The sequence below is a fragment of the Dryas octopetala genome, chromosome 8 (genome assembly GCF_963921425.1).
Source record: "Dryas octopetala chromosome 8, drDryOcto1.1, whole genome shotgun sequence".
In the NCBI taxonomy this organism is placed as follows: Eukaryota; Viridiplantae; Streptophyta; class Magnoliopsida; order Rosales; family Rosaceae; genus Dryas; species Dryas octopetala.
The window spans coordinates 6,263,779-6,290,945 of NC_141373.1; the positions used below are offsets into that span (position 1 = coordinate 6,263,779).

The window sequence follows — 27,167 nt, forward strand, 5'->3', positions numbered from 1 at the left end:
ATATGATGTTTATGTTGTTCGATTGATATATTTAGATAAAAATTAATATAATCAATAATTCAGATTTAGATCTTACAATATATAAATGAATATTTTTTTGATCCGATCAATAGGTCATTCATATGCTATAAATGAATATTTTCATATATAATGGTAATTCTATTATTCTAGATGCATTTAGTATTCTGGAAGATGCTTACGATATTTAATGGCGTGTTTGAGTGTTGTCAACGCGTATCAGCCCGTGACTGAATGTACACACCAGCAGTCTGTTCTGTTCACATGCAAGGAAGTAGATGACATCAAATAGAGGACAGTACTAGGTATTATTAACACTTTATAAATACTATATTTTAAAAAGAGAAAACACTTTAGGAATAAAAGAGTCGACCATGGGTCCATGCCTATTAAAAAATTGATGATCTTAATTTATACAAATACTTGTTGATAAAAGAAATACATATAAATATATTATTAGCCAATTTTTTATCATATAAATATAGATTACGTTGTTGACTATATCTTTTATAGCAATGAGACTCGTATGAGATCTACTTATACTGGTAATCTTACATTTGCAAAATTTGTGATGTTAATATGGCCCATATACCTGTTCTTTTTTTATAGAGAATAGAAGAAAAAAACTTCTTTTATATAATAAAAAAAAAAAGAGAAAAAAATGTTCTTAATAATGTAGTTAATAAAGTCAATGAAATATAATTGCAGCTAAATGTACGTAGAAATAAAAATAATATAATATAATATATTGCGGCTAAAAATCTTTTGGAAATTTCTAAAATGGTCAACTAGACAACGACAACGCCGAAATGAGTCGTCCAACTCATTTTAAAAAATTCCACATTTACCCTTCTGATGTTCTGCAAGTGCTCTATATATATAGCATTCCATACAGTCCCTCTTCACCATATAGAGCTCTTATCCTTGTAGTCTTATAGAAAAAGTAGTATACTGTAAAACATGTCGTCCAAGCTCTCCAACCTTTGCGTTGTAGCTCTCCTCCTCCTCCTCCTCTCATTAACCTCCACAGCTGGGCCTTTGTCTGCTTCTTTCTCTGGCCTCAATACAATGAAAGCTCAACATGGGGTAATTAATTAGCTTTTATATATTTGCTGTCAAATTAATGATATTATAAACTAAATAATAACTTTGTGATCAAATGTTTTCTGGGTTTTTTCTAATATTTTTTCTTTGTTTTTTTTTTTTTTTAGTTGAAGGATATTGAAGTGGAAAAGACCATGGTGGAGGAAAGCTGTGAGGGAGTTGGGGAAGATGAGTGTCTAATGAGAAGAACTCTTGCGGCTCACATTGATTATATCTATACACAGAAGCACAACCCATGAAATTAATTTTCTCTTTTAATTATTTTGTTCTAGCTCATGATCAGTTTATGATCTATATATACGTATCATGTGTATTAATTAATTCTTGTTTTTTTTTTTTGCTATTCTTTACTCATTTATTTTAGGAAGTTTTCGTGTGTACCAATGTATAAAATAGTCCATAAATGATAATAAATAGTTGTGGAGTTCTTCAACTTTTGGTTTTTTCTTTGTTTTGTTTTGTAGAGTTTTTCCTTACAATTTAAGATGGTTGCTACTTGATTACACAAAAAATAAGATTTCTTACAAGTTAGCAAATTCTTAACATTGATCAAGCCTAATTTAAAAAAAAAAAAAATTAAAAATTGTACCATGTGCATTTACGAATCATATATATAGATTTATTTGAAATACAAAAAATATAACAATAATGTGATCAATAAATATGATACATATAACACTATTTCAAAAAAGTTTTTAGACAAAAATTACATGTGGGATGCACATGGAGCAATTAATAATAAAGTTTTTGTAATTGTGGTTACTAGCTCTCTTCCAAAATGGATGATGGGGAAATGAGATACCAAAACAAATTTCTTTGTCGACATATATATTTATATATATAATTAGTTAAGGAGTGCACCTGAATATTCCTCATAATGTGAATGGACACAATCATATTGTCGACAACTGATCTAGACATGGAAGCTAGCTAGCTAGATATGATCATGAGGTTTTTTGTAGCATGCACAAGCAAAGCAATTAAGTTAGTGTTTTTAACTGTGTTTTATTAAGACATGGAATTGAAGATTATAAGGTTTCTTAGAGAGGAAATTTTGGCCCTATAGTTACAACTTAATTACAAATGACATTATAATTATATTTTGATTCTCAAATATTATATAATTATTTGTTGTTCAGCTACTTATTAAAGACCAACTCAATCTTCAGAAGACTTTCATCATTATACTTGCCCATATTGGCAGGCAAGCATGCATATCCCGATATTGATGCTACCATAGTGGATTAGGACCCATGTGTTGAGTTATGTGCATGCAAGATGCTATGACTTCTATATGATTCAGGCTTTGGAGAAAGAATTTTACAAATTGTGGAACCCATACCATATGATTTTGTGGGGGTAAAAGTTGTGACTAAATACTGCCTAATACAAAGAGCAAAAACCTTCTATATATAGTTCACTGATTCATTTCAAAAGTTTACTTTTGTACATAAGACTTTGACCAACATGAGCTTGACAACTACCTAAACATACGTGCTATCTCTCTTACTATATATTTAACATGTCAAATTCAAATCACCCCTTTAAACTATATATAGCATCTAATCAATAATCTAGATTAACAATTTAATAATACAATTTCTTAAACCGTAACAGCATAAAATTTTCTGTATATATATATATATATATATATATATAATATGATTAATGCATATACTAGCTAGTATTGATTTTTTTATAAAATCGGATTTGTATACCCATTAATTTGTATATATATATATATATATATATATATATATATAGTCTTGCCCTATTCTGCAACTTCAATCAAAACTTTTTTTTTCGTCTAAATTTTCTTTATTCAATTCTAATTTCAGTTTATCTTATTTGTACTAATATTATAAAAAACATTGTATTCATATATTTATTCAATGATATATACGTGGACTACATTTCAGATAGTCCACAATAATGTAAAATCCAAATCGATATAAGTACCTCTCATTTGACCTTAGAGATTTGTTATAAATGCTCTCAATATCTTGCTAGATAGCTAGGGTACGTGTATATATGAATGGTATCCATTACTCAATTCATTAATTATGAGGTGTCATCAATCCCACACATTGCAACCCCATTTGGTTGAAAGTTTAAAGGTATTGTGCTGAGTGTTACGTATGAATGTGATGTATGTGATCAGCATTTGGATTTTGGACTACTCAGTTGTGGTATGCATGGCAGCAGCGAGGTCAGCCATGTGTAGTTCAAGCCGAATATATATGCATATGAGGTTGTCACTTTTCACCATATATAAATGGTCAACAAGCTTGTTGTTGGCAATGACAATGTGTAAATTTATGGGGTCAATAAAATATATAGCATTCAATTCATAGATCATTCTTTAGAGTAGCAATAGTCAACGTTCAACTGCCTACCATAAATGGCACCCTCAACAATTAAATGGAAGAAGGTTCTATAATATATCGATGATAGTAATTCAACCATGAAATCTTGATGAGTTCGCTTTTTTATTATTAGGATGAGAACACTCTCTAAAAGAAGTCTATAAATATAAAACTTCTAAAGAGAAATATCTTTTCTTACATATATAGCTAAAATAATATACAAGTATACAACTAATATGTGTGCGGTTTATCACTAATAGACTATACTTAGGCCTTGTCGATCAAATGCATCGCTAGTTGGGCATTTTGCTCCATTGCTTAATTTGAAATTTATTTTGTTTGTGATAAGATTTCAACCTAGGATCTATAACTATAAGATCCACGCACCATCCTAATGTCACTTAAATTATAAGATTCAATTGTTTGAAAGAATGAACTAAATTATATAAATATAAAACAAAAGGCATAAGCCCAAACTCAAAATATGCCAACGTAACACTTCATTGTAACTTTGACAGAATGACAATATTATTGATAAAGTTGTAACAAGTAAGATGATTTTAATTTCCAACACTTCCATCTAATTTCTATATGATTTATCAACTATAAACCCTTACTATAAGAATTGGGCCGGAAAGGTCCTATGGATTTGGGCAGAGCAAACCTCAAGAAAGTTAATTCCAAGCCCAAACTTTTGCACAAACGGACCAACCCATGCATAGCATTCTGTTGGACCAATCCATGGCCCAAAACAGGACAGAAGCGGCGTCGTTTTGACAAGTCGAATAAAAATCCTAGTTTCCCACAATTCCTTGGCGCCAAAACCCACATTTCCCGCCAAAAAATTCCAAAAACCACGCCACAAAACCCAGTATTCCAGGAGAAAATCATGGAAGAAAAACAAAACAAGCAGACACCATCAATGGGCGAAGAGAAACGCTACTGGCTTCTGAAAACAGAGCCAGGAGAGTGGTCTTGGGAGGACCACGTAGCCACAGATGAGGGACTCATCAAGTGGGATGGTGTGAAGAACAAGCAGGCCCAGAAGCACCTCAAGTCCATGAAACTCAACGACCTCTGCTTCTTCTACCACTCCGGCGCCAGGGTCCGCCGCGTTGTAGGCGTTGTAGCCGTCGTGTGCGAATGGTATTCGGAAGGCAGCGATGATGGGTCGGTAGATGTGGAGGCGGTTGGGGAGATGAGGAGGCCAGTGGACTTGAACGAGATGAAGGGAGAGGAGGGTCTGAAAGGGTTTGCTCTGTTTCGGCAGCCGAGGCTGTCGGTTGTGCCGGTTTCCGGGGATGTGTGGCGGAGGATTTGTGAATTGGGTGGTGGGTTTCAAGGTGATGGTAATGTTGATGATGATGATGAGGGGGATGATGATGACGACGACGATGATGACGATGATGATGATTATCAATTGATGGTGATGGTGATGATGATGGTGACGATGGTGATGATGATGGATGATGATTGGTAATTGATTTTGAGGGTTTTTGCAGGGTGGGTGTTTGTGATTTTGTCACAATGTTCTGAGTCGGACATTGTTTATGGAAAATAGTAGTTCTGATGTAATTGTCTTTATCTCATTGTGTTTGAAGGTGATGGTAAGGTTGATGATGATGGTGGTGGTGGTGATTGGTGAAGGAGATGATTGATTTTAGGGGTTTTGGCATGGTATGTGTTTGTGACTTTGTCAAAATGTCCTAATTTTCCTTACTTTTTGAACAGTGATTATGGAAAATAGTAGTTTTATGTAAAAGTCTTTTTCACATTGCGTTTGATAATGAAAATGGGAAAATAGTAGTTTCTATGCAATTGTCTTTGTGGATACCACCTCTAATCGTTGACCTTGCAAAGCACACCTATAAACTTCAAAACTCTACTCCTTCTATAAACCATGTTTTCTGTAAAAGGAAATGGAAATCTAACGAAGTAAATCAAAACTGCTGCTTGCACATGAAATCTGCGGTGGGCTCGGTGGAGAAATCAACAAATTACTGATTACAAGTTGGTGCAATAGGAATCCAATTCTAAGGGGGAGTGGGTGCTACACAGTAAAACAACTGAAAACAATGTCATCCAAAGGCTCGTAAGTTATGGTTTTTATACAGCTTTCTTTAATTTTAGACCCTGATTTGAGATATTTTAGTGTGGTTTCTTGGTGTTCATACTTGATTGTGTGTAAAAGGCAATCAAATTAATGTACCATTATGTAAAATTTTAATCAACCTAAAGGATTTTGAGAGGCTAAATCCAAATTTTCATGTGCTGAAACCAAAAGTTCATTTGTAGGGAAAGAAATCCTTGAATAGGCCAGATGCCAGAGTGCTAGGACAAGGATTAATTCTTCTATTAGTAATTTAGTACCACATAAGAGGAAAAAGAAAACCATAACTATATTAATTCTTCTATTAGTAATTATATATATATAATTATATATGGAGGATGGTGCTCTCTGATGCCGTGAGACTTGGGATAGATTATTTCCGTTTCATCATTTTATTTTCATTCTTTGTGTTTGTTGTTTGTGTTTTACTTATATAGCTATGTATTTGTATCAGGTTGTCATTGCTTCCATGTTTGAGAAAGGAGGAAAGAGAGAATACTGATAGATCATCATCATTGTTGGATAATGGAAGCATCTTATTAGAGGATCTCATTGCTTCTTGTGATGGCAAATCTAATCCTATTCGCAATTACTCTGCGGATGAGCTCATCAAGGCAACCAACAACTTCGATCCTTCTTGCCTTATACAAAAGGATTTTTTTTACAGCATTTTCAGGGGTTTTCTAGACAATCGATCAATTATCGTTAAAACCAGGAAAAACCAAACATGGCAGACAAGAAAATTCCATTCCATTTCCATCGATGAGAGAAGAGAAACAGTATTGGCTTCTGAAAACAGAGGCAGGAGAGTGGTCGTGGGAGGACCAAGCAGCCAATGGGGGCATAACCAAGTGGGATGGTGCCAAGGCATATACCAATATACTTCAAAACTTTATAATATTAACCAAGCTCATGTCCTTCTTCCCAATCACAACAGGGCACATGTGATCTCATCACTAACCTTGAAAGTGCAAGGCATAAACCAATAAACTTCAGAACTTTACTCATCCTTAAATGCAAGCTAACAAAGTAAACTGCTTCATGAGCTTGCAATCTGCAGAGGACTCGGTGGAGAAACCAGAAAATTACTGTTTACAGCTTGGTGCAATCTGAATCCAATTCCAACGGGCCTGAGTGCTACACAGTAAAAAGTGGAAAAAATGCCATCAAAAAGCTTGTAAGTTATGGTTTAATCGTTATATATAGTTTTGGTCACTTTTGAATCTGATTTGAGATATTATTTTCTTTAATTTTCGACAACTTTGTGTAAAATTTTAATCAACCTCAAGGATTTGACTGAGGCTATATCAAAATTTTCATGTGGGTGAAAGTGAAACCAAAAGTTTATTAATTTGCGAAGAAATTTAGGCTATATCATTTAAGTCTAACACGTGAACAATTTATATTGGGTGACGTGGAAGCACGTGTAGCCGTTAGACGCATCATGTGGATAACCTGCTCTGATACGATGAAGAAATCTAGACATCCATCCCAAAATCAATTGGCAATGGGTGGAGATGCCCAATACTTATAAATACATATGATAAACTCTAGTTTTTCGATGTGCGACATTGCTCCACATTAGTCTCAACAATTTGCAATGAATGAATAATCCTTAATACTTGAATGCAGGCCATACGCCTGAGTAGTAGGACAAGGATGTCTACAACATAACAAGAGCATGAAACTCACACTTTATTATTATTATTATTATTAAGTTGTAACAAATATGATGAAATGTTCATTAAATTTGATCGCTTGGATTTCATGTACTGAAGTTCAAAATAAAAATTGAAAGAAAAATGGGGTATACATTCAAGTTATATGGACGTGGGTATTCTCTGATGCCTTATATTGGGATAGATTATTTCCGTTTCATCATTTTATTTTCATTCTTTGTGTTTTACACTTTTACTTATATAGCTATGTATTTGTATCAGGTTGTCATTGCTTCCATGTTTGAGAAAGGAGGAAAGAGAGAATACTGATAGATCATCATCATTCTTGGATAGTGGAAGCATTTTATTAGAGGATCTAATTGCTTCTTGTGATGGCAAATCTAACCCTATTCGCAATTACTCTGCGGATGAGCTCATCAAGGCAACCAACAACTTCCATCCTTCTTGCCTTATTATACAAAAGAATTTTGCTTACAACATTTTCAGGGGTTTTCTAGACAATCGATCAATTATCATTAAAAAGTACTTGAATTGTTTGATCTGGAAAGTGGACGTTAGGTCCTGGGCCATTCGTGACATTATAATTTCAATGCAGATGAGCAACCATAAGAATGCTTTGAAACTGTTGGGCTGCTGCTTAGAGTTTCCTATACCAGCTCTGGTGCATGAATATGCAACACTAGGAGTTCTCAACAATAAAGGAGGCTTTGGGGCTAATGAATCCTTGCCATGGAAAATTAGGCTGCGTATTGCAAAGCAGCTTGCTAATGCACTTACATATCTTCATACTGCTTTTCCCAGGCCCATTATCCATAGGTGTCTATCAACCGGTTGCATTTTCTTGGGCGATGGCTATGTTCCTAAACTCTCCAATTTCTCACTCTCCATAACCATTCCTCCTAATGAATCACATGTTGAAAATGATTTGAAATGGATATCTGGCCACGAGGATCCTGCCAACATTAACAGTTCGAAAGTTACAGAAAAAAGCGATGTTTATAGCTTTGGTGCGCTTTTACTTGTAGTCTTGACAGCACGAAAAGCTATGGAAAGAAACCAGGAAGGAGAAGATGAGTGGATTGCTCCATATGTGAAATTACATGCTTGTGATGGGCAGATTCAGACAATTTTGGATCCTAAAATCTAAGAGGAGGTAAGGGGGGATGTGCAAGCACAGCAACAATTGCATGATTTCCTTGCACTGGCATTGTTATGCACCCAAGACCAAAGGGAAGAAAGGCCAGATATGACCGATGTGGCCAAAGAACTCGTACGAATTGAGAAGTCCATCTTGCCTTGCTAGCTTTATCCACTGCATTTTGTTTTCAAGAAAGTATATTATTGGTTTAACAACAATTCTAGTTTGTATTATAGAATATCACATGCAGCAGGCTCTCATTAATTTCTTCTGTAATTCAAAATTCCCAATAAACTTCTTATCTTGTCATTCTGGAAATTAATTATTGTTGTAAATACTTTGGCTATTCTTGTAATTAGTTGTAGGGGTATATTAGTAAATATACAAAATTCTAGTAAACTCTATCTCTATATAAGGATATTTATAAGATGAATGAAATGGAAAGATTATATTTCTCTCTACCTCTCTCTACCACAAACCTTACTCCCACATACTTTTACAACACGTTATCAGCATGAAAAGCTCTAGGGATTGTGGATCCTCAAACAAAAGAGAATCATCATTCAATCTGTTCTTCAACCAAGTAGGTTTTATAAAACAATTTTATATTCATGTTTATTTAACCTTGATTGCTTGAAAAATCCCTATGAAGCATGAACTCTAAATCTATGTGATTAATTTATTTGAGATTATATAATTTAGTAAATGCTTTGGTTACATTTCAGGAAAAAGTGATGTTTATAGCTTTGGAGTGCTATTACTTAAATACTTATACTCTTGACAGGACGAGATGAGCAAGCACTGACGTGCAACAGTGGCTTGTCGGCCACGTTTTGCCTCCCTCTCATTCTGCCAAATTGTTCCCCACCTTTTACTTAATTCCTTTACAAGTCGACAGCCCCAATTCTATGCAAAAAGGCTTTTCAATCATTTCTCTCTCATTTGTGCGTCCAAAAAGTGGTGGGCCCGGGCTTCTATTGCACTCAGTCTATATTGCTCTCACTCAGACTCATGCATGGGTCTCACCTATTGCTATCAAATGAGATCACTCTCAATTTTTCGGCCAACTACAAAAGAGTGAAGGCCATGTGATTGCCATACATGACCCTCAAATGGGTTTGGCCCTCTCCACTGTGGAAGGCCTTATAAATAGCAGCACCAAAGATGGAAAAGGGATCCCCAGAACACACAAATACCTGGACTATACCAAAATTCAGATCTATTTTGAAACCTCTTTCATGTTTTTAGCTAAGAATGTTATTTTTATTTGCAAATACCTAGTTTCTTTTTACTTCTTTTTGGTAAGACCACTTGTATGTAGCTCTGCTACGAGTTTTTCTCATCAGATTTTAGTGATTTCTCTATTAATGAAAAATGTCTTCTTTTTCTTGTAATGTTGGTTTCAAATTTGAAATACCGGCACGAGGATGGCTAGATTCATAGTGAGAACTACTATTGTGTATTAGCCTAGTACAGAGTGGATACGATTTATAAGGATTGCTATATGCACACTATTTTTCCTCTCATTACACACCATTCTAATTAATTTGTGGAATTACAAAAACCACCTAATGTGAAATGACTAAGAAGGACACAAACAAAAATTAGAATAAAAACTGGAACCAAGGCCTCTGCCACCCTGCCACTAACCTCGTTGCCGGAGGTCGGACCTCACACCGCCGCCAGCCGACGCTTCTTCTCCTCCCTCTCTCTTCCCCTATGTCTCTCTCTTTCTTTTCTCCCTCTTTCTCTTTCTTTCTTTTCTTTCTCTTTTTTTCTTTCTCTTTCTCTTTCTCTCTTCCCTTCCTTCTCCCTCTCTCTTCGCACCACCCTTATCGGATGGAAAAGGGTGCCAGCGACCTTGCCGACCTCCTATTCTATCTGATAGGGGTAGTGCGAAAAGATAGAGGAGGAAGGAAAAAGAGAAAGAGAAGAGGGAAAGAGAGAGGTGAGGGAGGGAAAGAAAGAGCGGCAGAAAAAGCGCTGGTAGTCCGGGTCCGACATGGGCGATGATGACGGCGGTGGGGTGGGTGGAGGCCATCCCTTGTTGGGATGGATGAGGTTGGTTTCAACCATTTTTTTTTTTTTCCTTTTTTCATTGTTTTTTTTACTTAAAACTTCTTCTTTTTTAAAAAAAAATAGAGGATGTTTTTCAGAAATGTGAGGGTGTGTAGAGAGAAATTGTTTAAAAATTAAAGTAACATGGTGTGTTTTGAGTAAAAGGGTGTGAGGTGAAAAAAACAAGGGTGTGTATAGCAGCCCTCTTTTTATTTGTTCTCAAGTTCAAATACCCAAAGCACAAACTTTTTGACCTTAGGCTCAAAAGGCCCAAGGCAGTGGCGCACTGGTATCATCAAAAGTCCAAACTTATAGTGAATCTCAACCGTACAGAGACGATTTTTGACTATAACCATCTCCTAAAGGTTTTGGAAAGTGGAAAGTGGAAACACGTTACTAAAACTTTATTCATTCTTAAATGCAAGCTAACAAAGTGCAGAGGACTCGGTGGAGAAACCAGCAAATTACTGTTTAAAGCTTGGTGCAATCTGAATCCAATTCCCACGAGCTCGAGTGCTACACAGTAAAAAGTGAAAAAAATGCCATCAAAAGGCTTGTAAGTTATGGTTTGATCGTTATATATATATAGTTTTCTTCACTTTTAAATCTGATTTGAGATATTAATTCCTTTAATTTTTTACAACTTTGTGTAAAATTTTAATCAACTTCAAGGATTGACTGATGCTATATCAAAATTTTCATGTGGGTGAAACCAAATGTTTATTAATTTGCAACGAATGAATAATCCTTGAAATTTGAATGCAGGCCAGACGCCTGAGTAGTTGGACAAGGATACCTACCACATAACAAGAACATGAAACTCACACTTTATTATTATTAAGTTGTAACAAATATGATGAAATACTCATTAAATTTGATCGCTTGGATTTTATGTACTGAAGTTCAAAATAAAAATTGAAAGAAAAATGGGGTATACATCATTTTTGTGATGCCTTAAATTGGGATAGTTTATTTCGGTTTCGTCATTTTATATTCGTTCTTTGTGTTAGTTGTTTGTGTTTTACACTTTTACTTATATAGCTATGTATTTGTATCAGGTTGTCATTGCTTCCATGTCTGAGAACAGAGGAAAGAGAAAAATCATTCTTGAAAAATGGAAGCATGTTATTAGAGGATCTCATTGCTTCTTGTGATGGCAAAGCTAATCCTATTCGCAATTACTCTGCGGATGAGCTCATCAAGGCAACCAACAACTTCGATCCTTCTTGCCTTTTTAGGGGTTTTCTAGACAATCGATCAATTATCATTAAAAAGTACAATAGTTTGATCTGGAAAGACGTTAGGCCCTTGGCCATTCGTGACATTATCATTTCAATGCAGATGAGCAACCATAAGAATGCTTTGAAACTGTTGGGCTGCTGCTTAGAGTTTCCTGCACCAGCTCTGGTGCTTGAAAATGCAACACTAGGAGTTCTCAACCATAAAGGAGGCTTAGGGGCTAATGAATCCCTGCCCTGGAAAATTAGGCTGCGTATTGCAAAGCAGCTTGCTAATGCACTTACTTATCTTCATACTGCTTTTCCCAGGCCCATTATCCATAGGTGTCTATCAACCCATTGCGTTTTCTTGGGCGATGGCTATGTTCCTAAACTCTCCAACTTCTTAATCTCCATAACCATTCCTCCTATGCAATCACATGTTGAAGATGATTTGAAATGGATATCTGGTTACGTGGATCCTGCCTACATTAACAGTTCGAAAATTACAGAAAAGACCGATGTTTATAGCTTTGGTGCGATTTTACTTGTATTCTTGACGGCACGACAGGCTGTGGAAACAAATCAGGAAGGAACACTTGAATCGATTGCTGAATATGTGAAATTACATGCTTGTGATGGGCAGATTCGGACAATTTTGGATCCTAAAATCTCAGAGGGGGTAAGCGGAGATTTGCAAGCACAGCAGCAATTGCATGATTTCCTTGCACTGGCATTGTTATGCATCCAAGACGAAACCGAAGTAAGGCCAGATATGATCGATGTGGCCAAAGAACTCGTACGAATTGAGAAGTCTATCTTGCCTTGCTAACTTGACAGAGGCTAAATTAGAATTTTCATGTGCTGAGAAGCCAAAAGTTCATCTGTAAAGAAAGAAATCATTGAATGGTGGCCACACCTCAGAGTGGAAGGACAAAGATCCTTCCATTAGAGCCACATAGCAGGAAAAAGAGAACTCACACCTTATTATTGTCACTTTTCTTCACCTTGTAACAAATATTAAAGTTTATATCAGATCACTTTGAGTTTCATTTGAAGTTCAAATGCAAGAATGAAAGGAAAATGTGGTATTTGAGTTATATAGAGGGTGTTCTGTCATGCGTTGGGAAATTGGGATAGATTATTTCCATTTCATCATTGTATGTTCATTGATCTTTGTGTTTGTGATTTACCTATATATTGTATCAGGTTCTCAATGTAAAAGGAATAGTTCTAGTGCGGGCTTGCAGCATGTTTTAGAATGGGGGACAGAGAGAGATCATTCTTGAATAATGGAAGCATTTTATTAGAGGATCTCATTGCTTCTTGTGATGGCAAATCTAATCCTATTCGCAATTACTCTGTTGATGAGCTCATGAGGGCAACCAACAACTTCGATCCGTCTTGCATTATACAAAATTGTGCGCCGGTTGGAGTCGGTCAATTTCATCCCAATATACATGTTTATGGTGGTTACAAAATGTTCAGGGGTTTTCTAGACGACCGACCAATCATCGTTAAGAAGAGAATGGAGACGGGGGATGAAGCTAGGTCCCTGGCTATTCGTGACATTGTCATTTCAATCCAGATGAGCAACCATAACAATGTTTTGAAACTCTTGGGCTGCTGCTTAGAGTTTCCTGTACCAGCTCTGGTGCATGAATATGCAACAAAAGGAGTTCTCAGCAGCCAAGGAGTAGGTTTTGGGGATAATGAATCCCTGCCATGGAAAATTAGGCTGCGTATTGCAAAGCAGCTTGCTAATGCACTTACATATCTCCATACCGCCTTTCCCAGGCCCATCATTCATAGGAATCTGAAACCCAGTTATATTTTCCTGGATCATGACTATGTTCCCAAACTCTGCAACTTCTCACTCTCCATAACCATTCCTCCTAATCAATTGCATGCTGATGACGACGTGAAGGGGACTTTTGGATACCTTGATCCTACCTACATGAGGTCTGGTCTCATTTCAGAAAAAAGTGATGTTTATAGCTTTGGGGTGCTTTTGCTTGTATTCTTGACGGGACAAAAGGCTGTGGATACATATGAGGCAGGAGAATGCCAATCAATTATTCAGTATGTGAAATTACATGCATGCGATGGCCAGATTCAGACGGTTGTGGACCCTAAAATTCTTGGAGAGGTAGGAGGAGATGAGCAAGCACAACAACACTTGCATGATTTCCTAGCACTGGCATTGCTGTGCACCCAAGACGAAAGTGAAATAAGGCCAGATATGATCGATGTGGCCAAAGAACTCGTACGAGTTGAGAAGTCTATCTTGCCTTGCTAGCTTTATCAATTGTTAATATAAATTTGTAACAAATCTGATGAAATTTTAATTAAATTTGATCTCTTGGATTTCATGTACTGAAGTTCAAAATAAAAATTGAAAGGAAAATGGGTATTCAAGTAATATATATGGAGGGTGTTCTATGGTGCCTCGAGAATTGGGTTTGTCTTTGTGTTTCACCTAGCTATATATTTGTATCAGGTTCTCATTGCTTCCATGTTTGAGAAAGGAAAGAGAGAAATTATTCTTGAATATTGAAGTTAGGCATGTTTGAGCAAGCACAACAGCAGTTGCATGATTTCCGAGCACTCGCATTGTTATGTACCCAAGAGGAAATTGAAAAGACCATATATGATCGATGTGGCCAAAGAACTTGTACGTACGGATTGAGAACTCTAACTTGACTTGCTAGCTTTATATATCAACTCCATTTGTTATCAAAAGTGGACATTGGTCCAACAACAGCACTAGCTAGTTTGTACTTTGTAGTTTAGCATCTGTCTTTTTCATCTGTTGAAGTGAAAATCCACGTGATGTGTTCTCTATGAGCGAAGAGAAACAATATTATTGATTAGAGTAATGTTATTTGGACCAAATTAAGCGACCAAATGAGAGGAAAGAAATGAGGTGTCACTTAGGGAAATGTGGAGATGAGAACCACATGGAGATGAGGCATGCCATATATATGACTTAAATACCCATTTTCCTTTCAATTTTTATTTTGAACTTCAGTACATGAAATATGTTCCCAAACTCAAAATATGCCAACGTAACACTTCATTGTAACTTTGACAAAATGACAATATTATTGATTATGTTGTAACAAGTAAGATGATTTTAAATTTTTATTTTCCAACACTTCCATCTAATATATTTCTATATGATTTATCAATTATAAAACCTTACTTCAAGAATTGGGCCGGACAGGTCCTATGGGTTTGGGCAGAGCAAACCTCAAGAAAGTTAATTCCAATCCCTAACTTTTGCACAAACGGACCAACCCACGCATAACATTCTGTTGGACCAATCCATGGCCCAAAACTGGTCCGGACAGCAGCGGCGTCGTTTTGACAAGTCGAATAAAAATCCTAGTTTCCCACAATTCCTTGGAGCCAAAACCCACACTTCCGCCAAAAAATTCCAAAAACCACACCATAAAACCCAAGGTGATGGTAATGTTGATGATGATAATGGGGATGATGACAACGACAACGATGATGATGATGATGACGATTATCAACTGATGGTGATGGTGATGGTGATGGTGATGATGATGATGGATGATGATTGGTAATTGATTTTGAGGGTTTTTGCATGGTGGGTGTTTGTGATTTTGTCACAATGTTCTGAGTTGAACATTGTTTATGGAAAATAGTAATTTTGATGTAATTGTCTTATCTCATTGTATTGGAAGGTGATAGTAAGGATGATGATGATGATGATGATGATGATGATGGTGGTGGTGGTAGTGGTGGTGGTGGTGGTGGTGGTGGTGGTGGAGATAATTGATTTTGAGGGTTTTTTTGCATGGTGGGTGTTTCCGTGTTTGTGATTTTGTTACAATGTCCTAATTTCCCTTACTTTTGAACAGTGATTATGGAAAATAGTAGTTTTATAACTTTTATGTAAATGTCTTTCTCACATTGCGTTTGATTGTGAAATGGGAAAATAGTAGGTTCTATCATCTATGCAATTGCCTTTGTGGGTACCACTACATGTTTATTCTTACAATTTACAAAGGCTCATGATCTAATCGTTGACCTTGCAGTGGCAAAAAAAAAATAAAAAAATCGTTGACCTTGCAAAGCACACCAATAAACTTAAAAAGTCTACTCCTTCAGTCCTTCTCAAATCCATGTTTTCTGTAAAAGAAATTGAAAGTAAGGAAGTAAAATAAATCTGCTGCTTGCACATGAAATTTGCAGTGGACTCGGTGGAGAAATCAACAAATTACTGATTACAAGTTGGTGCAATCCGAATCCAATTCTAAGGGGAGTGGGTGCTACACAGTGTAAAACAACTGAAAACAATGTCATCCAAAGGCTTGTAAGTTATGGTTTTTATACAGCTTTCTTTAATTTTAGACCCTGATTTGAGATATTTTATTTTGGTTTCTTGGTTTTCATACTTGATTGTGTGTAAAAGGCAAGGCCATCAAATTAATGTACCAAAAAGTAAAATTTTAATCATCCTCAAGGATTTTGAGAGGCTATTTTGGGTGAAGTGAAAATTGAAGTTACTTTTAGGGATGAAATATGTGGGGAGGGTGCTCTCTGATGCCGTGAGAATTCGGACAGATTATTTCCGTTTCATCATTTTAAAGAACATGAAACTCACACTTTATTATTATTAAGTTGTAACAAATATGATGAAATGTTCATTAAATTTGATCGCTTGGATTTCATGTACTGAACTACTGAAGTTCAAAATAAAAATTGAAAGAAAAATGGGGTATACATCATTTTTGTGATGCCTTAAATTGGGATAGTTTATTTCGGTTTCATCATTTTATTTTCGTTCTTTGTGTTTGTTATTTGTGTTTTACCTATATAGCTATGTATTTGTATCAGGTTGTCATTGCTTCCATGTTTGAGAAAGGAGGAAAGAGAGAATACTGATAGATCATCATCATTCTTGGATAATGGAAGCATCTTATTAGAGGATCTCATTGCTTCTTGTGATGGCAAATCTAATCCTATTCGCAATTACTCTGCGGATGAGCTCATCAAGGCAACCAACAACTTCCATCCTTCTTGCCTTATAAAAAAGAGTCCACATTACAAAATTTTTAGGGGTTTTCTAGACAATCGATCAATTATCATTAAAAAGTACTGCAATCATTTGATCTGGAAAGACGATGACGTTAGGCCCTTGGCCATTCGTGACATTATCATTTCAATGCAGATGAGCAACCATAAGAATGCTTTGAAACTGTTGGGCTGCTGCTTAGAGTTTCCTGCACCAGCTCTGGTGCTTGAAAATGCAACACTAGGAGTTCTCAACGATAAAGGAGGCTTTGGGGCTAATGAATCCCTGCCATGGAAAATTAGGCTGTGTATTGCAAAGCAGCTTGCTAATGCCCTTACTTATCTTCATACTGCTTTTCCCAGGCCCATTATCCATAGGTGTCTATCAACCAAGTGCATTTTCTTGGGCGATGGATATGTTCCTAAACTCTCCAACTTCTCAATCTCCATAACCATTCCTCCTAATGAATCACATGTTGAAGACATTGTGAATGGGGGATTTGGCTACATGGATCCTGCCTACAGTAACTGTTTGAAAGTTTCAGAAAAGAGCGATGTTTATAGCTTTGGTGCGCTTTTACTTGTATTCTTGACGGCACGACAGGCTTTGGAAACAAATCAGGAAGGAACACTTGAATCGATTGCTGAATATGTGAAATTACATGCTTGTGATGGGCAGATTCAGACAATTTTGGATCCTAAAATCTCAGAGGAGGTAAGGGGAGATTTGCAAGCACAGCAGCAATTGCATGATTTCCTTGCACTGGCATTGTTATGCATCCAAGACGAAACCGAAGTAAGGCCAGATATGATCGATGTGTCCAAAGAACTCGTACGAATTGACAAGTCTATCTTGCCTTGCTAGCTTTATCCACTGCATTTTGTTATCAAGAAAGTATATTATTGGTTTAACAACAATTCTAGTTTGTATTTTAGAATATCACATGCAGCAGGCTCTCATCTTCTTCTGTAATTCAAAATTGCTAATAAACTTCTTATCTTGTCATTCTGGAAATTAATTAGTCTTTTACTTTTAAAATGATATGTTCTTAAAAGTCTTATTCTTAATATGTGGCAAAGGATTAAGGATTGTGAATTGGGAGGGTGCATGTATCCCATTGATAACCAAGGAGGCAAGGAATAAGAAATTTTCACATCCACACGCTAGTCATCTACATCTGGTCTGCATGGATGCTTATACGAGTAATCATCTATGTCAATCCCATTGTCAGCAATCCTATATGCCAATCCTAAATTCATACATGATATTGACAGATAGGATTGCTTGTAATCCCCCATATATATTCCATAGAAACCACATGTAGGCACTTGCGCTTGGATGCAGGAATTACTCTTCAACGAATACCAATAAACTTCGAAACTCCAATCCTCAAGATTTTGGGCTGTACCATCCAAAACATTGGGCCGGGCCATGCCATGCCCCAAACAAATAAAGCTGGACTCGGGCTGGCCCTGTTTATGGCAGCCTAATAAAAATCGGGGGGGGGGGGTATTCACACCACCCTAATCCACTAAGTTGACCACCCCACTTAAATTTTTATCCCTTTGTGCCCATTTTGCCCCTGCATTAAAAAAAAAAACCATTTCTCCAATTTTGGCCAGCCACCTCTCCCCGCCGCTGCGGAGCTTCACGACGTCGATTAGCCGCACACGGTGGTCGGATGAACAAGGGAAGACCATGGTTGGACTCGCCGTGACCTGGGGAACAAAACCCAAGTGGTCCGGCGTCTCAACTTCGCCGTAAAAGGAAGATCGCCGACGAAGGGGCCGATCGGGTCACGACGTCGATTAGCCGCGCACGGTGGTCGGATGAACAAGGGAAGACCAGGGTTGGACTCGCCGTGACCTGGGGAACAAAACCCAAGTGGTCCGGCGTCTCAACTCTGCCGGAAAAGGAAGATCGCCGGCGAAGGGGTCGTCGGGTCTTCGCCTGGGCCGATCGGGTCTTCGCCTGGGTGGGTGCGTCTTCACCTGGGTGGGTGGGTCTTCGCCTGGGAGGGGTGGGGTCGACCGGCGAAGGGGAGGGGTGGGGTCGCGCCGGCGGTGGGGAGGGGGTGGGGTTGCGCCAGCGGCGGGGAGGGGTGGCCGGCCAAAGTGGAGATGGTTTTTTTTTTTTTTTTAAAGCAGGGGCAAAATGGGCACAAAGGAGCAAAAATTTAAGTGGGGTGGTCAACTTAGTGGATTAGGGTGGTGTGCATAGCCCCCCCTAAAAATCCTCAGTTTCCAATTAATTCCTTGGCGCCAAAAACCCATATTTCCCCGCCAAAAAACCCAAAAACCACAACACAAAGCCCAATATTCCAAGAGAAAACCAGGAAAAAACAAACAAGGCAGACAAGAAAATTCCATTTCCATCGATGGGAGAAGAGAAACAATATTGGCTTCTGAAAACAGAGGCAGGAGAGTGGTCGTGGGAGGACCAAGCAGCCAATGGGGGCATAACCAAGTGGGATGGTGTGAAGAACAAGCAGGCCCAGAAGCACCTCAAGTCCATGAAACTCGACGACCTCTGCTTCTTCTACCACTCCGGCGCCAAGGCCCGCCGCGTAGTAGGTGTTGTGACCGTCGTGCAAGAATGGTATTCAGAAGGCGGCGATGATGTTGTGGTGGATGTGAAGGCGGTTGGGGAGATGAGGAGGCCAGTGGACTTGAAGGAGATGAAGGGGGAGGAGGGTCTGAAAGGGTTTGTTCTGTTTAGGCAGCCGAGGCTGTCGGTTGTGCCGGTTTCCGGGGATGTGTGGCGGAGGATTTGTGAATTGGGAGGTGGGTTTGAAGGTGATGGTAAGGTTGTTGATGATGATGATGATGATGGTGAAGGAGACGATTGATTTTGAGGGTGTTTTGCATGGTGCGTGTTTGTGATTTTGTCACAATGTTCTAAGTTGAACATTGTGTATGGAAAATAGTAGTTTTTTTATGTAATTGTCTTTTTCTCATTGTGTTTGATATATAATGAAAAGGGAAAAGGATATTTTGGCAGGTAATCAGCAGGTCCAACAAGCATAAAAAATTTGTGATATAGACTTTTAACTTTTTGCTCATTTGGTGCTCAATTTGCTGATTGTTTAGGGGAGAGCCACAGAGAACTTTTTTAATTTGATATAGTATATAGCTACCTAATCTGCATTTTGTGTCCAATCAATTTCAAGGCAAGTTCATGTGGATTTTGCTTATTATTTGTGAGGATCTCTTGATTTTGCATTTTCTTTCGTTAAGTCAAACAGTGAGTATCCCTATATAATTGGGGTTTAGGGAACAAAAAATGAAAAATAAAATGACAGAATATTACAACATTTTTTAAGAATGCGAATAATGAGTAATTTATTGAGATGCAACTTGGGTATATGGCTTGCAGTTGCCAAGATGTATAGTTTGTGGTGTTATCCTAAGTCAATATATGAGGGTGCATGTGATCGCATCGTTGACCTTTCACGCATACCAACTATATGAGATAGTATTTCCCAGCTTCAAAAGTCTACTCCTTCTCAAACGCAAGTTCTGTGTTAAAACCAAATAAACTTCTTCTTGCACATGAAATCTGCAGTGGACTCAGTGGAGAAATCAACAAAGTATTGTTTGTATGGTGCAATCTGACTCCAATTTGAAGGGGCCTGGGTGCTGCAAAGATAAAAGCAAAAACAATGTCATCCAAAATCTCATAAGTTATGGTTTTAATCGTTATATACATAGCTCTCTCTAATTCCAGACCAGAGTTGAGATATTCCTTATTATCTTGGTTTCTTGGTGCTGATACTTGATGGTGTATTAAAGCAAGCAAGCAGGCTAATCAAATGAATGTATCATTGCTTTTCAACAACATTATGTAAAATTTTAAACAATCTCGAGAATTTTGACAGAGGCTAAATTGGAATTTTCATGTGCTGAAGCCAAAAGCTCCATCTGTAAAGAAAGAAATCATTGAATGGTGGCCACACCTCAGAGTAGAAGGACAAAGATCCTTCCATTAGAGCCACATAGCAGGAAAAAGAGAACTCACACCTTATTATTGTCACTCTTTTTCACCTTATATTTTAGTTCTGGTGTGAAACTATTCCTAAGAACTCTATAGATTCTCTGAAGACATGGTTATTTTTTGAAATTTTTTGCATACCATCTGAAGATTTTCATTTTTCTTTTGTAGTTTTTTACTACATGTTCTTCAAGTGAAGTGTAATTAACTAAATTGTTATACAATTCAGATATTTGTAGATGATAGATGGCAAAAGGCTTAAAGGTAGTCTGTAATTCACTCATTAAACAAATTTTACAGGTTTACACAAGTCAAAGCCATCTTACTTTTTTATTGTTAGAACATTTTCTTTTGTGGGTCACAGTCCATGTTCTTCTTCCCAATCACAACAGGGCACATGTGATCACATCACCAAACTTGCAACTGCAAGGCATATACCAATAAACTAAAACTTTATAATAACCAAAAAGAAAAAAGAAAAGCTTCAAACTTCACTCATTCTGTTTGCACATGAAATCTGCTAGGTGGAGAAATCAGCAACTTACTGTTTACAGCTTGGTGCAATCTGAATCCATCTAAGGGGCCTGCAGAGTGCTACACTGTAAAAAGTGAAAACGATGCCATCCCAAGGCTGGTAAGCTATGGTTTTTCTAGTTATATATTGCTTTCTTTACTTTTAAACCTGATATGAGATTCATTTCCAACAACACTATGTAAAATTTTAGTCAACCTCAAGGATTTTGACAGAGACTATATCAGAATTTTCATGTGGCTGAAACCAAAATTTAATTTTTAAGGAAAGAATATTTCTTGAAATTTGAATGCAGGCCAAACTCCTGAGTGGTAGGACAAGGATTAATTAGTACCATATAACCAAAAGTTTCTTTTGTTGTTATTAAGGTTGTAGCCAATATGATGAAACCTTAATTAAATTTGATCTCTTGTATTTCATGTACTGAAGTTCGAAATCAAAAATGGAAGGAAAATGAGGGTGTTTGGGGTATTCAAGTTATATGGAAAAGGGTGTGGTGCCTTGAGAATTGGGATAGATGAATTCCCTTTCATCATTTTGTTTTCATTCTTTGACAATTGGGATATATTTGCATCAGGTTGTCATTGCTTCCATGTTTGAGAAGGAATGAAAAAGAGAAATTCTTCTTGGACAATGGAAGCATCTTATTAGAGGATCTCATTGCTTCTTGTGATGGAAAATCAAATCCTGTTCGCTGTTACTCCGCTGATGAGCTCATCAAGGCAACCAACAACTTCCATCCTTCTTGCATCATACAAAGATGTTTCGATTACAAAATGTTCAAGGGTTTTTTAGACGATCGATCAATTATCATTAAGAAGTTTGTGGGGTCGAGGGATGATGCTAGGTCCTTGGCTATTCGTGACATTGTCATTTCAATCCAGATGAGCAGCCATAAGAATGTTTTGAAACTCTTGGGTTGCTGCTTAGAGTTGCCTATACCAGCTCTGGTGCTTGAATATGCAACAAAAGGAGTTCTCAACTATAAAGGAGGCTTTGGGGCAAATGAATCCCCTCCGTGGAAAACTAGGTTGTGTGTTGCAAAGCAGCTAGCTAATGCACTTACATATCTCCATGCCGCCTTTCCCAGGCCCATTATTCATTGTGATCTAACACCCGGATGTATTTTCTTGGACAATGATTCTGTTCCCAAACTCTGCAACTTTTCACTCTCCGTAACCATTCCTCCAAAGCAATCGCATGCTGAGGTTAAACAACTGATATTTTGGAACTCCACCTGCGAGAGGTCTGGTTACGTTTCAGAAAAAACTGATGTTTTTTACTTTGGTTTCCTTTTACTTATATTCTTGATGGGACAAGAAGCTTTGGCTGAAATTACTGATCAGGCAGGAGAATATGAGTACCTTTATGAACATATACCGAAAGTTTGTGCTTCTGGTGGCCAGATTGAGACATTTGTGGATCCTAAAATTGTTGAGGAGGTAGGGGGAGATGAGCAAGCACAACAGCAGTTGCATGATTTCCTAGCACTAGCATTGTTATGCACGCAGGACAAAGATGAAGCAAAACCATATATGATAGATGTGGCCAAAGAACTTGTACGAATTGAGAAATCCATCTTGCCTTGCTAACTTTGTCCTCTACATTTGTTATCAAAAGTTGATATTGGTCCAACACCAGCACTACCTAGTTTGTATAGTAGAATATCCATGTGATCAAGCGCTCATGATGTTCTTCTGTAATTCAAGATTCCTAATAAAACTCTGAAACTGTTTTCTATCCTGTGTATTCTTTTGGACTTTCTCTTTGTTTATAACATTATGTTCTTGAAGTTTTATTCATGACTTGTGTGAAACTATTATTCCTAAGAACACTATTGATTCTTTGTAGACAGCATTAATTATTCCATGTTTTTAGATTTTTTTCACATAAATGATAAATGTTTAGATTTTTTGTTTTTTACATGTTCTCCCAGTGTTTTGAAAACGCATGAGATAATTTCAATTAACAAAATTGTTACAAAATTCAGATAATTTCAAGAATAAAGATGGAAAAAAGACAAAAAGGTTGTTTGTAACTTCATTGCCAATAACATATCAAAGAAATGATCATAAGAGAAAGGGAAGGTGGATGACTCACATTTCTTACTTTTCGATGTCGTTTGTAGCGCTCAGCCAGTCAGGCATGTCGTCAAGCATATCGTAGTTGTTGTATGATTGTCGTTTACAAACAACAAAGCAAAGCACCAACCCCCGTAGTAAAGCATCAAACTTTTCCCAGACACCAAACAGAGCTCAAACCCAAGCACTCGGAAATTGGTAGGAAATGCAAACCCTAGCGCCAGTACGACCTCGTTTTGCAAGGTTCTTGATCAACTTCAATCCTTGGTCGCTCAGAAGAACCTTGGGCCTTCAAGCATTCTCTTCTTCATCTTCTTCTTCAGATTACTCCAACCAGTCCCGTGGTGGCCTACCTCGCTTCTTCTCCGAGCTTCTCCCTGCTTCCAAGGCACTCTCTCTCTCTCTCTCTCTCTCTCTCTCTCTCTCTCTCTCGCACACACACACACACAGTAAATATAAGCTCATTGCTTCTTCTTTAATGGTAATACAGGGTGGCATTGTTCGCGTACAAGGCGATGAGTTCTGGCACATGACCAAAGTTCTAAGATTGCGCGCCAACGATAGGTACCTCCTTACCCTCAATCAACTTCTTCAATTTCAATTCGTGTTGCGTTGAATTTGGACCCAATTGATGATTGTAAAAGCAGACTCATAGAGGCAGCTTCAATTTTGTTTAGAATTGGTTGTATTACACTTTGTGCATTTCAAATTTTAACTGGTTTTCCACATATGCATGCAAGGGTAGAGCTTTTCGATGGGAAAGGAGGTTTGATACAAGGTTTAATACAGAGGGTTGACCGCTCTGGACTTGATTTTTTGGCATTGGAAGACCCAAAGTTAGTTCTTCCACAGAGCACACAATGGCATGTATTTGCAGCTTTTGGTGAGTTTTCACCATTTTCCGAATCCAGCTGAATAGTTTATAAGAGTAGTTATCTTGTCAAATGTTAAAATGCTGCCTTGCCCCTGTTTAGGTACTTTAAAGGGTGGTCGAGCTGACTGGCTTGTTGAGAAATGCACGGTATATTTTATTGTTTATGATGCTGTTATAGGGGTAGTGCTTAACTGCCATTGCTTCTTATAGTATTGCTTTTGTCTTTGTTGTCTTAGGAGCTGGGAGCTAGTAGTTTAACCCCTCTGCTGACAGAACGTTCTCCTACTGTCTCAGAAAATCGGCTGGACAGGTTGCAGCGTGTCATTATGGCAGCAGCTAAACAATGTAAAAGATTTAACTCTAGCCATATTCACAATAACTTGAAAGCTTTTGGATTAAGCTCCCTATAGCAATGGGATGTCTGAATTTATTCTTCTTTCATCCCTTTTTAATCTCAGTTTTAACCCATGGCTACTTCTGTCACAGGTCAACGGCTGCATGAAATGGTTATGAATCCTCCAATGAAAATTGATGGTCTTTTACCTCTTGTGAGTTATTTCTTCCCCATTTTCTTTTTTATATTTTAAAGGTGCACAACTATCTTGGTTCTGGTTTATTGACTACATAACTGTAGTGAGACATGTAATTTGGCTTGTTGTATAGTATCCCTCAGTCGCAAGCTGTTTCTCATTCTTGTAGTTTACAGAGGCTGTATTTTGGTTTCTTGTTCCCATTGATGTGCAGACAATTCAGGATGTCAATTCTTCTTACTTTTCCATTGTTAAATAAAAATTACATGATATAATTTTGTTAATTAGGTTGCGCAGTCAAAGTTATCATTTTTGGCGGTTGCAGAAGCTACTCCTCTTGTTAGTGCATTAACTTCATCCGGAAGGGAGTCCAGTGGGCTGGTTGTGGTTGGACCAGAAGGTGGTAAGTATGCATCATGTAGTTATTTTTCTTTTCATTACCTTTGTTGCATACCCAGGCCCATAAATGCAAATTAGGAACTGGAAGCTCTTCACTTCATAAAATAGTTGGTCGTTTATGTCATTTTTTGGTCATTTAGTGTATAAATCTATACTCTTTTCCATCTCCTCCAACCAATCTGTCTTAGAGGAGCTTAGAATGTGTCCCAGGTTAGATTCATAGTCCTTTGTCTGGTTAAGGTTTTTGTCGGACTATATATGGAAGAGGTGCTTATTGTTATTCAAAGTATAAATGGTACTGGTGTAGTGGTGTGTTTACAATTGTTTGTGTGCATTGTTTTCCTGTATGTTTTGATGCTTGTCATTCACAGTATCTCTTTATGTTAGTCCTATGCCTCTCTTATACACTTTTTAATATATCATATAAGATATAAATTTCAGGTTTCAATTCTGAGATTATTATATAGGAAAATTTATTGTGGTGGACTTATTTGGTGTGTTCTTGCTTCAGACTTCACTGAGAAAGAGGTGAATGAATTGATGGAAGCAGGTGCTATATCTGTTGGTCTTGGCTCACATCGACTACGGGTTGAAACTGCAACGGTGGCTCTTTTGGCAACTCTCATGTTATGGTCTGATTCTCAAGAAACATGTGATTCTTAATCTCTTTCTCAAGGCAAGTTTTATTGTTACACTTACTTTGGGCCAATTTTAGGTGACTGTTTGTTTCGCCAATGTTCTTGGTGTTAACCATGTGAAGGTTAATTTTAACAAGGGATTTGAGCACTGTAACTTTAGAAACTTCTAGAGCATAATCTCCATGTTACAGAGTTCTCTCAATTTAAAATTGTCTCTAATGCAATTTATGAGATATTTGTGCATATTTTTGTCATGCAGAGAAAAATGCATTTTCTGAACGACATTGATGAATTCTTATTTTGTTGCATCTTCAGCTCTTAGGAGATTAATCTTAACTAGAGTCTGGGTCAAACTTTGACAATAGTTAGTACTTAGTATTTTCTTTTTATTTTTAAATTTTTTTAAGGAGTTGAGTACTGTTGGTAGTGGACAATATGACACCGATCTGTTATACATTTCCAGCCTTCTCCTAACCTGATTGTCATGGCTAGAGTTTAAATTTTTAACCTAACCTAACTCTTACATAAACTTAGTTTTTAGTATTTTGAGCTCAAAATTGAGCGTGCAACACTTGGCAGCAGCATAGGGATTTCATACAGCAGCTGAAACAGTTTCCTAAAGAGTTAATTGGTGGCGAAGTCTAGAAAAAGTTTGTTGGTTCAGTAGGAAGTGTTGAAACTTGTATGGGTCTATGGTGGGATTTAGGTTGGGCATGAAAAAGTATTGAACAGTGGTCTGGGCTATTTTAGGCATCACAGTGGAAGTTGATGAAGAAATGTACTAGATGTAAAAAGTAGATCTTTAAGGTTTAATGGGACTTACAATTGGGATTCAATGCTATTACAGAATTGTTTGCAGATTGCAAATTGATAGTAAAGGTTTCAAACTAAATATTCCAGGGAACACCCCAATCGATGCATCAATGCTCAAAAAGAGAGTACTTACTTGGATCTCAAAGAGAGATAGAAGAAAGGTGAGAAAGAGAGTAAGGGAAAAATATAGAATGAAAATTAAAAGTGTCATATGGCTTAGAATGGTTCATTCAAAAGAGGATGAACTCACCAATGGTTACCAAGGATAACTGGTGGATTGCTTTAAGAGGCGGATAGTTTCATATGATCTATTGAAAGTTGAACCCAATGGTCTGGTCTCTAGCATTGTCACTGTGAATGGATTAAAGGTGACTTACTTGAATCTTCTCGTTGGCAAGATAGAAGTCATTGGGAAGAAAAATTTGTGCATACAACGTGTTTCTCACAGTCAATTCCTCATGTTTAAGTCACGTAATTAGTTATTGTGAGAACCAATCGCTGGTCATGTAAGAATTTCTTGGTGGGGAAAGCACCTACAGTACAACATTGAACATGTCTGACCTCTCAAGCAGT

At 37.3% G+C, this 27,167-nt stretch overlaps 7 protein-coding genes and 2 pseudogenes across 7 annotated transcripts; all 9 read left to right on the forward strand.

Moving 5' to 3' along the window:
* Positions 1 to 918: 918 nt before the first annotated feature.
* Positions 919 to 1,555, forward strand: LOC147276532 (phytosulfokines-like). Its single transcript, XM_086254781.1, has 2 exons — positions 919 to 1,104; positions 1,230 to 1,555. Exons 1-2 carry the CDS (start codon positions 979 to 981, stop codon positions 1,359 to 1,361), a joined length of 258 nt encoding a protein of 85 aa, XP_086110907.1. The 5' UTR covers positions 919 to 978; the 3' UTR covers positions 1,362 to 1,555.
* A 2,855-nt stretch (positions 1,556 to 4,410) lies between these two features.
* Positions 4,411 to 5,146, forward strand: LOC147276533 (uncharacterized). The gene is made up of 2 exons (XM_086255526.1): positions 4,411 to 4,941; positions 5,090 to 5,146. The coding sequence occupies exons 1-2, from the start codon at positions 4,411 to 4,413 to the stop codon at positions 5,144 to 5,146; spliced, it is 588 nt and encodes a 195-aa protein (XP_086111652.1).
* Positions 5,147 to 6,758: 1,612 nt separating this feature from the next.
* On the forward strand, positions 6,759 to 8,642 carry LOC147276534 (non-functional pseudokinase ZRK2-like; annotated as a pseudogene).
* Positions 8,643 to 10,909: 2,267 nt separating this feature from the next.
* On the forward strand, positions 10,910 to 12,876 carry LOC147276535 (non-functional pseudokinase ZRK2-like). The gene is made up of 2 exons (XM_086253950.1): positions 10,910 to 11,029; positions 11,532 to 12,876. The coding sequence occupies exons 1-2, from the start codon at positions 11,013 to 11,015 to the stop codon at positions 12,520 to 12,522; spliced, it is 1,008 nt and encodes a 335-aa protein (XP_086110076.1). The 5' UTR covers positions 10,910 to 11,012; the 3' UTR covers positions 12,523 to 12,876.
* A 2-nt stretch (positions 12,877 to 12,878) lies between these two features.
* On the forward strand, positions 12,879 to 14,064 carry LOC147276536 (serine/threonine-protein kinase ZRK1-like). Its single transcript, XM_086253949.1, has one exon. It carries the CDS (start codon positions 12,952 to 12,954, stop codon positions 13,987 to 13,989), a length of 1,038 nt encoding a protein of 345 aa, XP_086110075.1. The 5' UTR covers positions 12,879 to 12,951; the 3' UTR covers positions 13,990 to 14,064.
* A 1,840-nt stretch (positions 14,065 to 15,904) lies between these two features.
* Positions 15,905 to 17,715, forward strand: LOC147276537 (serine/threonine-protein kinase ZRK1-like). Its single transcript, XM_086255090.1, has 2 exons — positions 15,905 to 16,035; positions 16,560 to 17,715. Exons 1-2 carry the CDS (start codon positions 16,019 to 16,021, stop codon positions 17,599 to 17,601), a joined length of 1,059 nt encoding a protein of 352 aa, XP_086111216.1. The 5' UTR covers positions 15,905 to 16,018; the 3' UTR covers positions 17,602 to 17,715.
* Positions 17,716 to 19,007: 1,292 nt separating this feature from the next.
* LOC147276538 (uncharacterized) lies at positions 19,008 to 19,810 on the forward strand. The gene has a single exon (XM_086255293.1). It carries the CDS (start codon positions 19,115 to 19,117, stop codon positions 19,583 to 19,585), a length of 471 nt encoding a protein of 156 aa, XP_086111419.1. The 5' UTR covers positions 19,008 to 19,114; the 3' UTR covers positions 19,586 to 19,810.
* A 1,534-nt stretch (positions 19,811 to 21,344) lies between these two features.
* On the forward strand, positions 21,345 to 22,851 carry LOC147276539 (serine/threonine-protein kinase ZRK1 pseudogene; annotated as a pseudogene).
* A 648-nt stretch (positions 22,852 to 23,499) lies between these two features.
* On the forward strand, positions 23,500 to 25,980 carry LOC147276540 (methyltransferase). The gene is made up of 8 exons (XM_086254881.1): positions 23,500 to 23,728; positions 23,831 to 23,904; positions 24,081 to 24,223; positions 24,315 to 24,361; positions 24,451 to 24,559; positions 24,701 to 24,762; positions 25,033 to 25,147; positions 25,655 to 25,980. Exons 1-8 carry the CDS (start codon positions 23,546 to 23,548, stop codon positions 25,804 to 25,806), a joined length of 885 nt encoding a protein of 294 aa, XP_086111007.1. The 5' UTR covers positions 23,500 to 23,545; the 3' UTR covers positions 25,807 to 25,980.
* The last annotated feature ends 1,187 nt before the right edge of the window (positions 25,981 to 27,167 follow it).

What these genes read in the sequence shown, in the direction of transcription:
- LOC147276536 (XM_086253949.1), top strand. Translation starts at nt 12,952, where the DNA reads ATGGGGGACAGAGAGAGATCATTCTTGAATAATGGAAGCATTTTATTA.
- LOC147276538 (XM_086255293.1), top strand. Translation starts at nt 19,115, where the DNA reads ATGGGAGAAGAGAAACAATATTGGCTTCTGAAAACAGAGGCAGGAGAG.
- LOC147276532 (XM_086254781.1), top strand. Translation starts at nt 979, where the DNA reads ATGTCGTCCAAGCTCTCCAACCTTTGCGTTGTAGCTCTCCTCCTCCTC. An exon ending in CAATGAAAGCTCAACATGGG is followed by an intron (nt 1,105 to 1,229) that starts GTAATTAATTAG and finishes TTTTTTTTTTAG; the next exon opens with TTGAAGGATATTGAAGTGGA.
- LOC147276533 (XM_086255526.1), top strand. Translation starts at nt 4,411, where the DNA reads ATGGGCGAAGAGAAACGCTACTGGCTTCTGAAAACAGAGCCAGGAGAG. An exon ending in TGATGATGATGGTGACGATG is followed by an intron (nt 4,942 to 5,089) that starts GTGATGATGATG and finishes TTGTGTTTGAAG; the next exon opens with GTGATGGTAAGGTTGATGAT.
- LOC147276540 (XM_086254881.1), top strand. Translation starts at nt 23,546, where the DNA reads ATGCAAACCCTAGCGCCAGTACGACCTCGTTTTGCAAGGTTCTTGATC. An exon ending in AGATTGCGCGCCAACGATAG is followed by an intron (nt 23,905 to 24,080) that starts GTACCTCCTTAC and finishes TATGCATGCAAG; the next exon opens with GGTAGAGCTTTTCGATGGGA. An exon ending in GGCTTGTTGAGAAATGCACG is followed by an intron (nt 24,362 to 24,450) that starts GTATATTTTATT and finishes TTGTTGTCTTAG; the next exon opens with GAGCTGGGAGCTAGTAGTTT.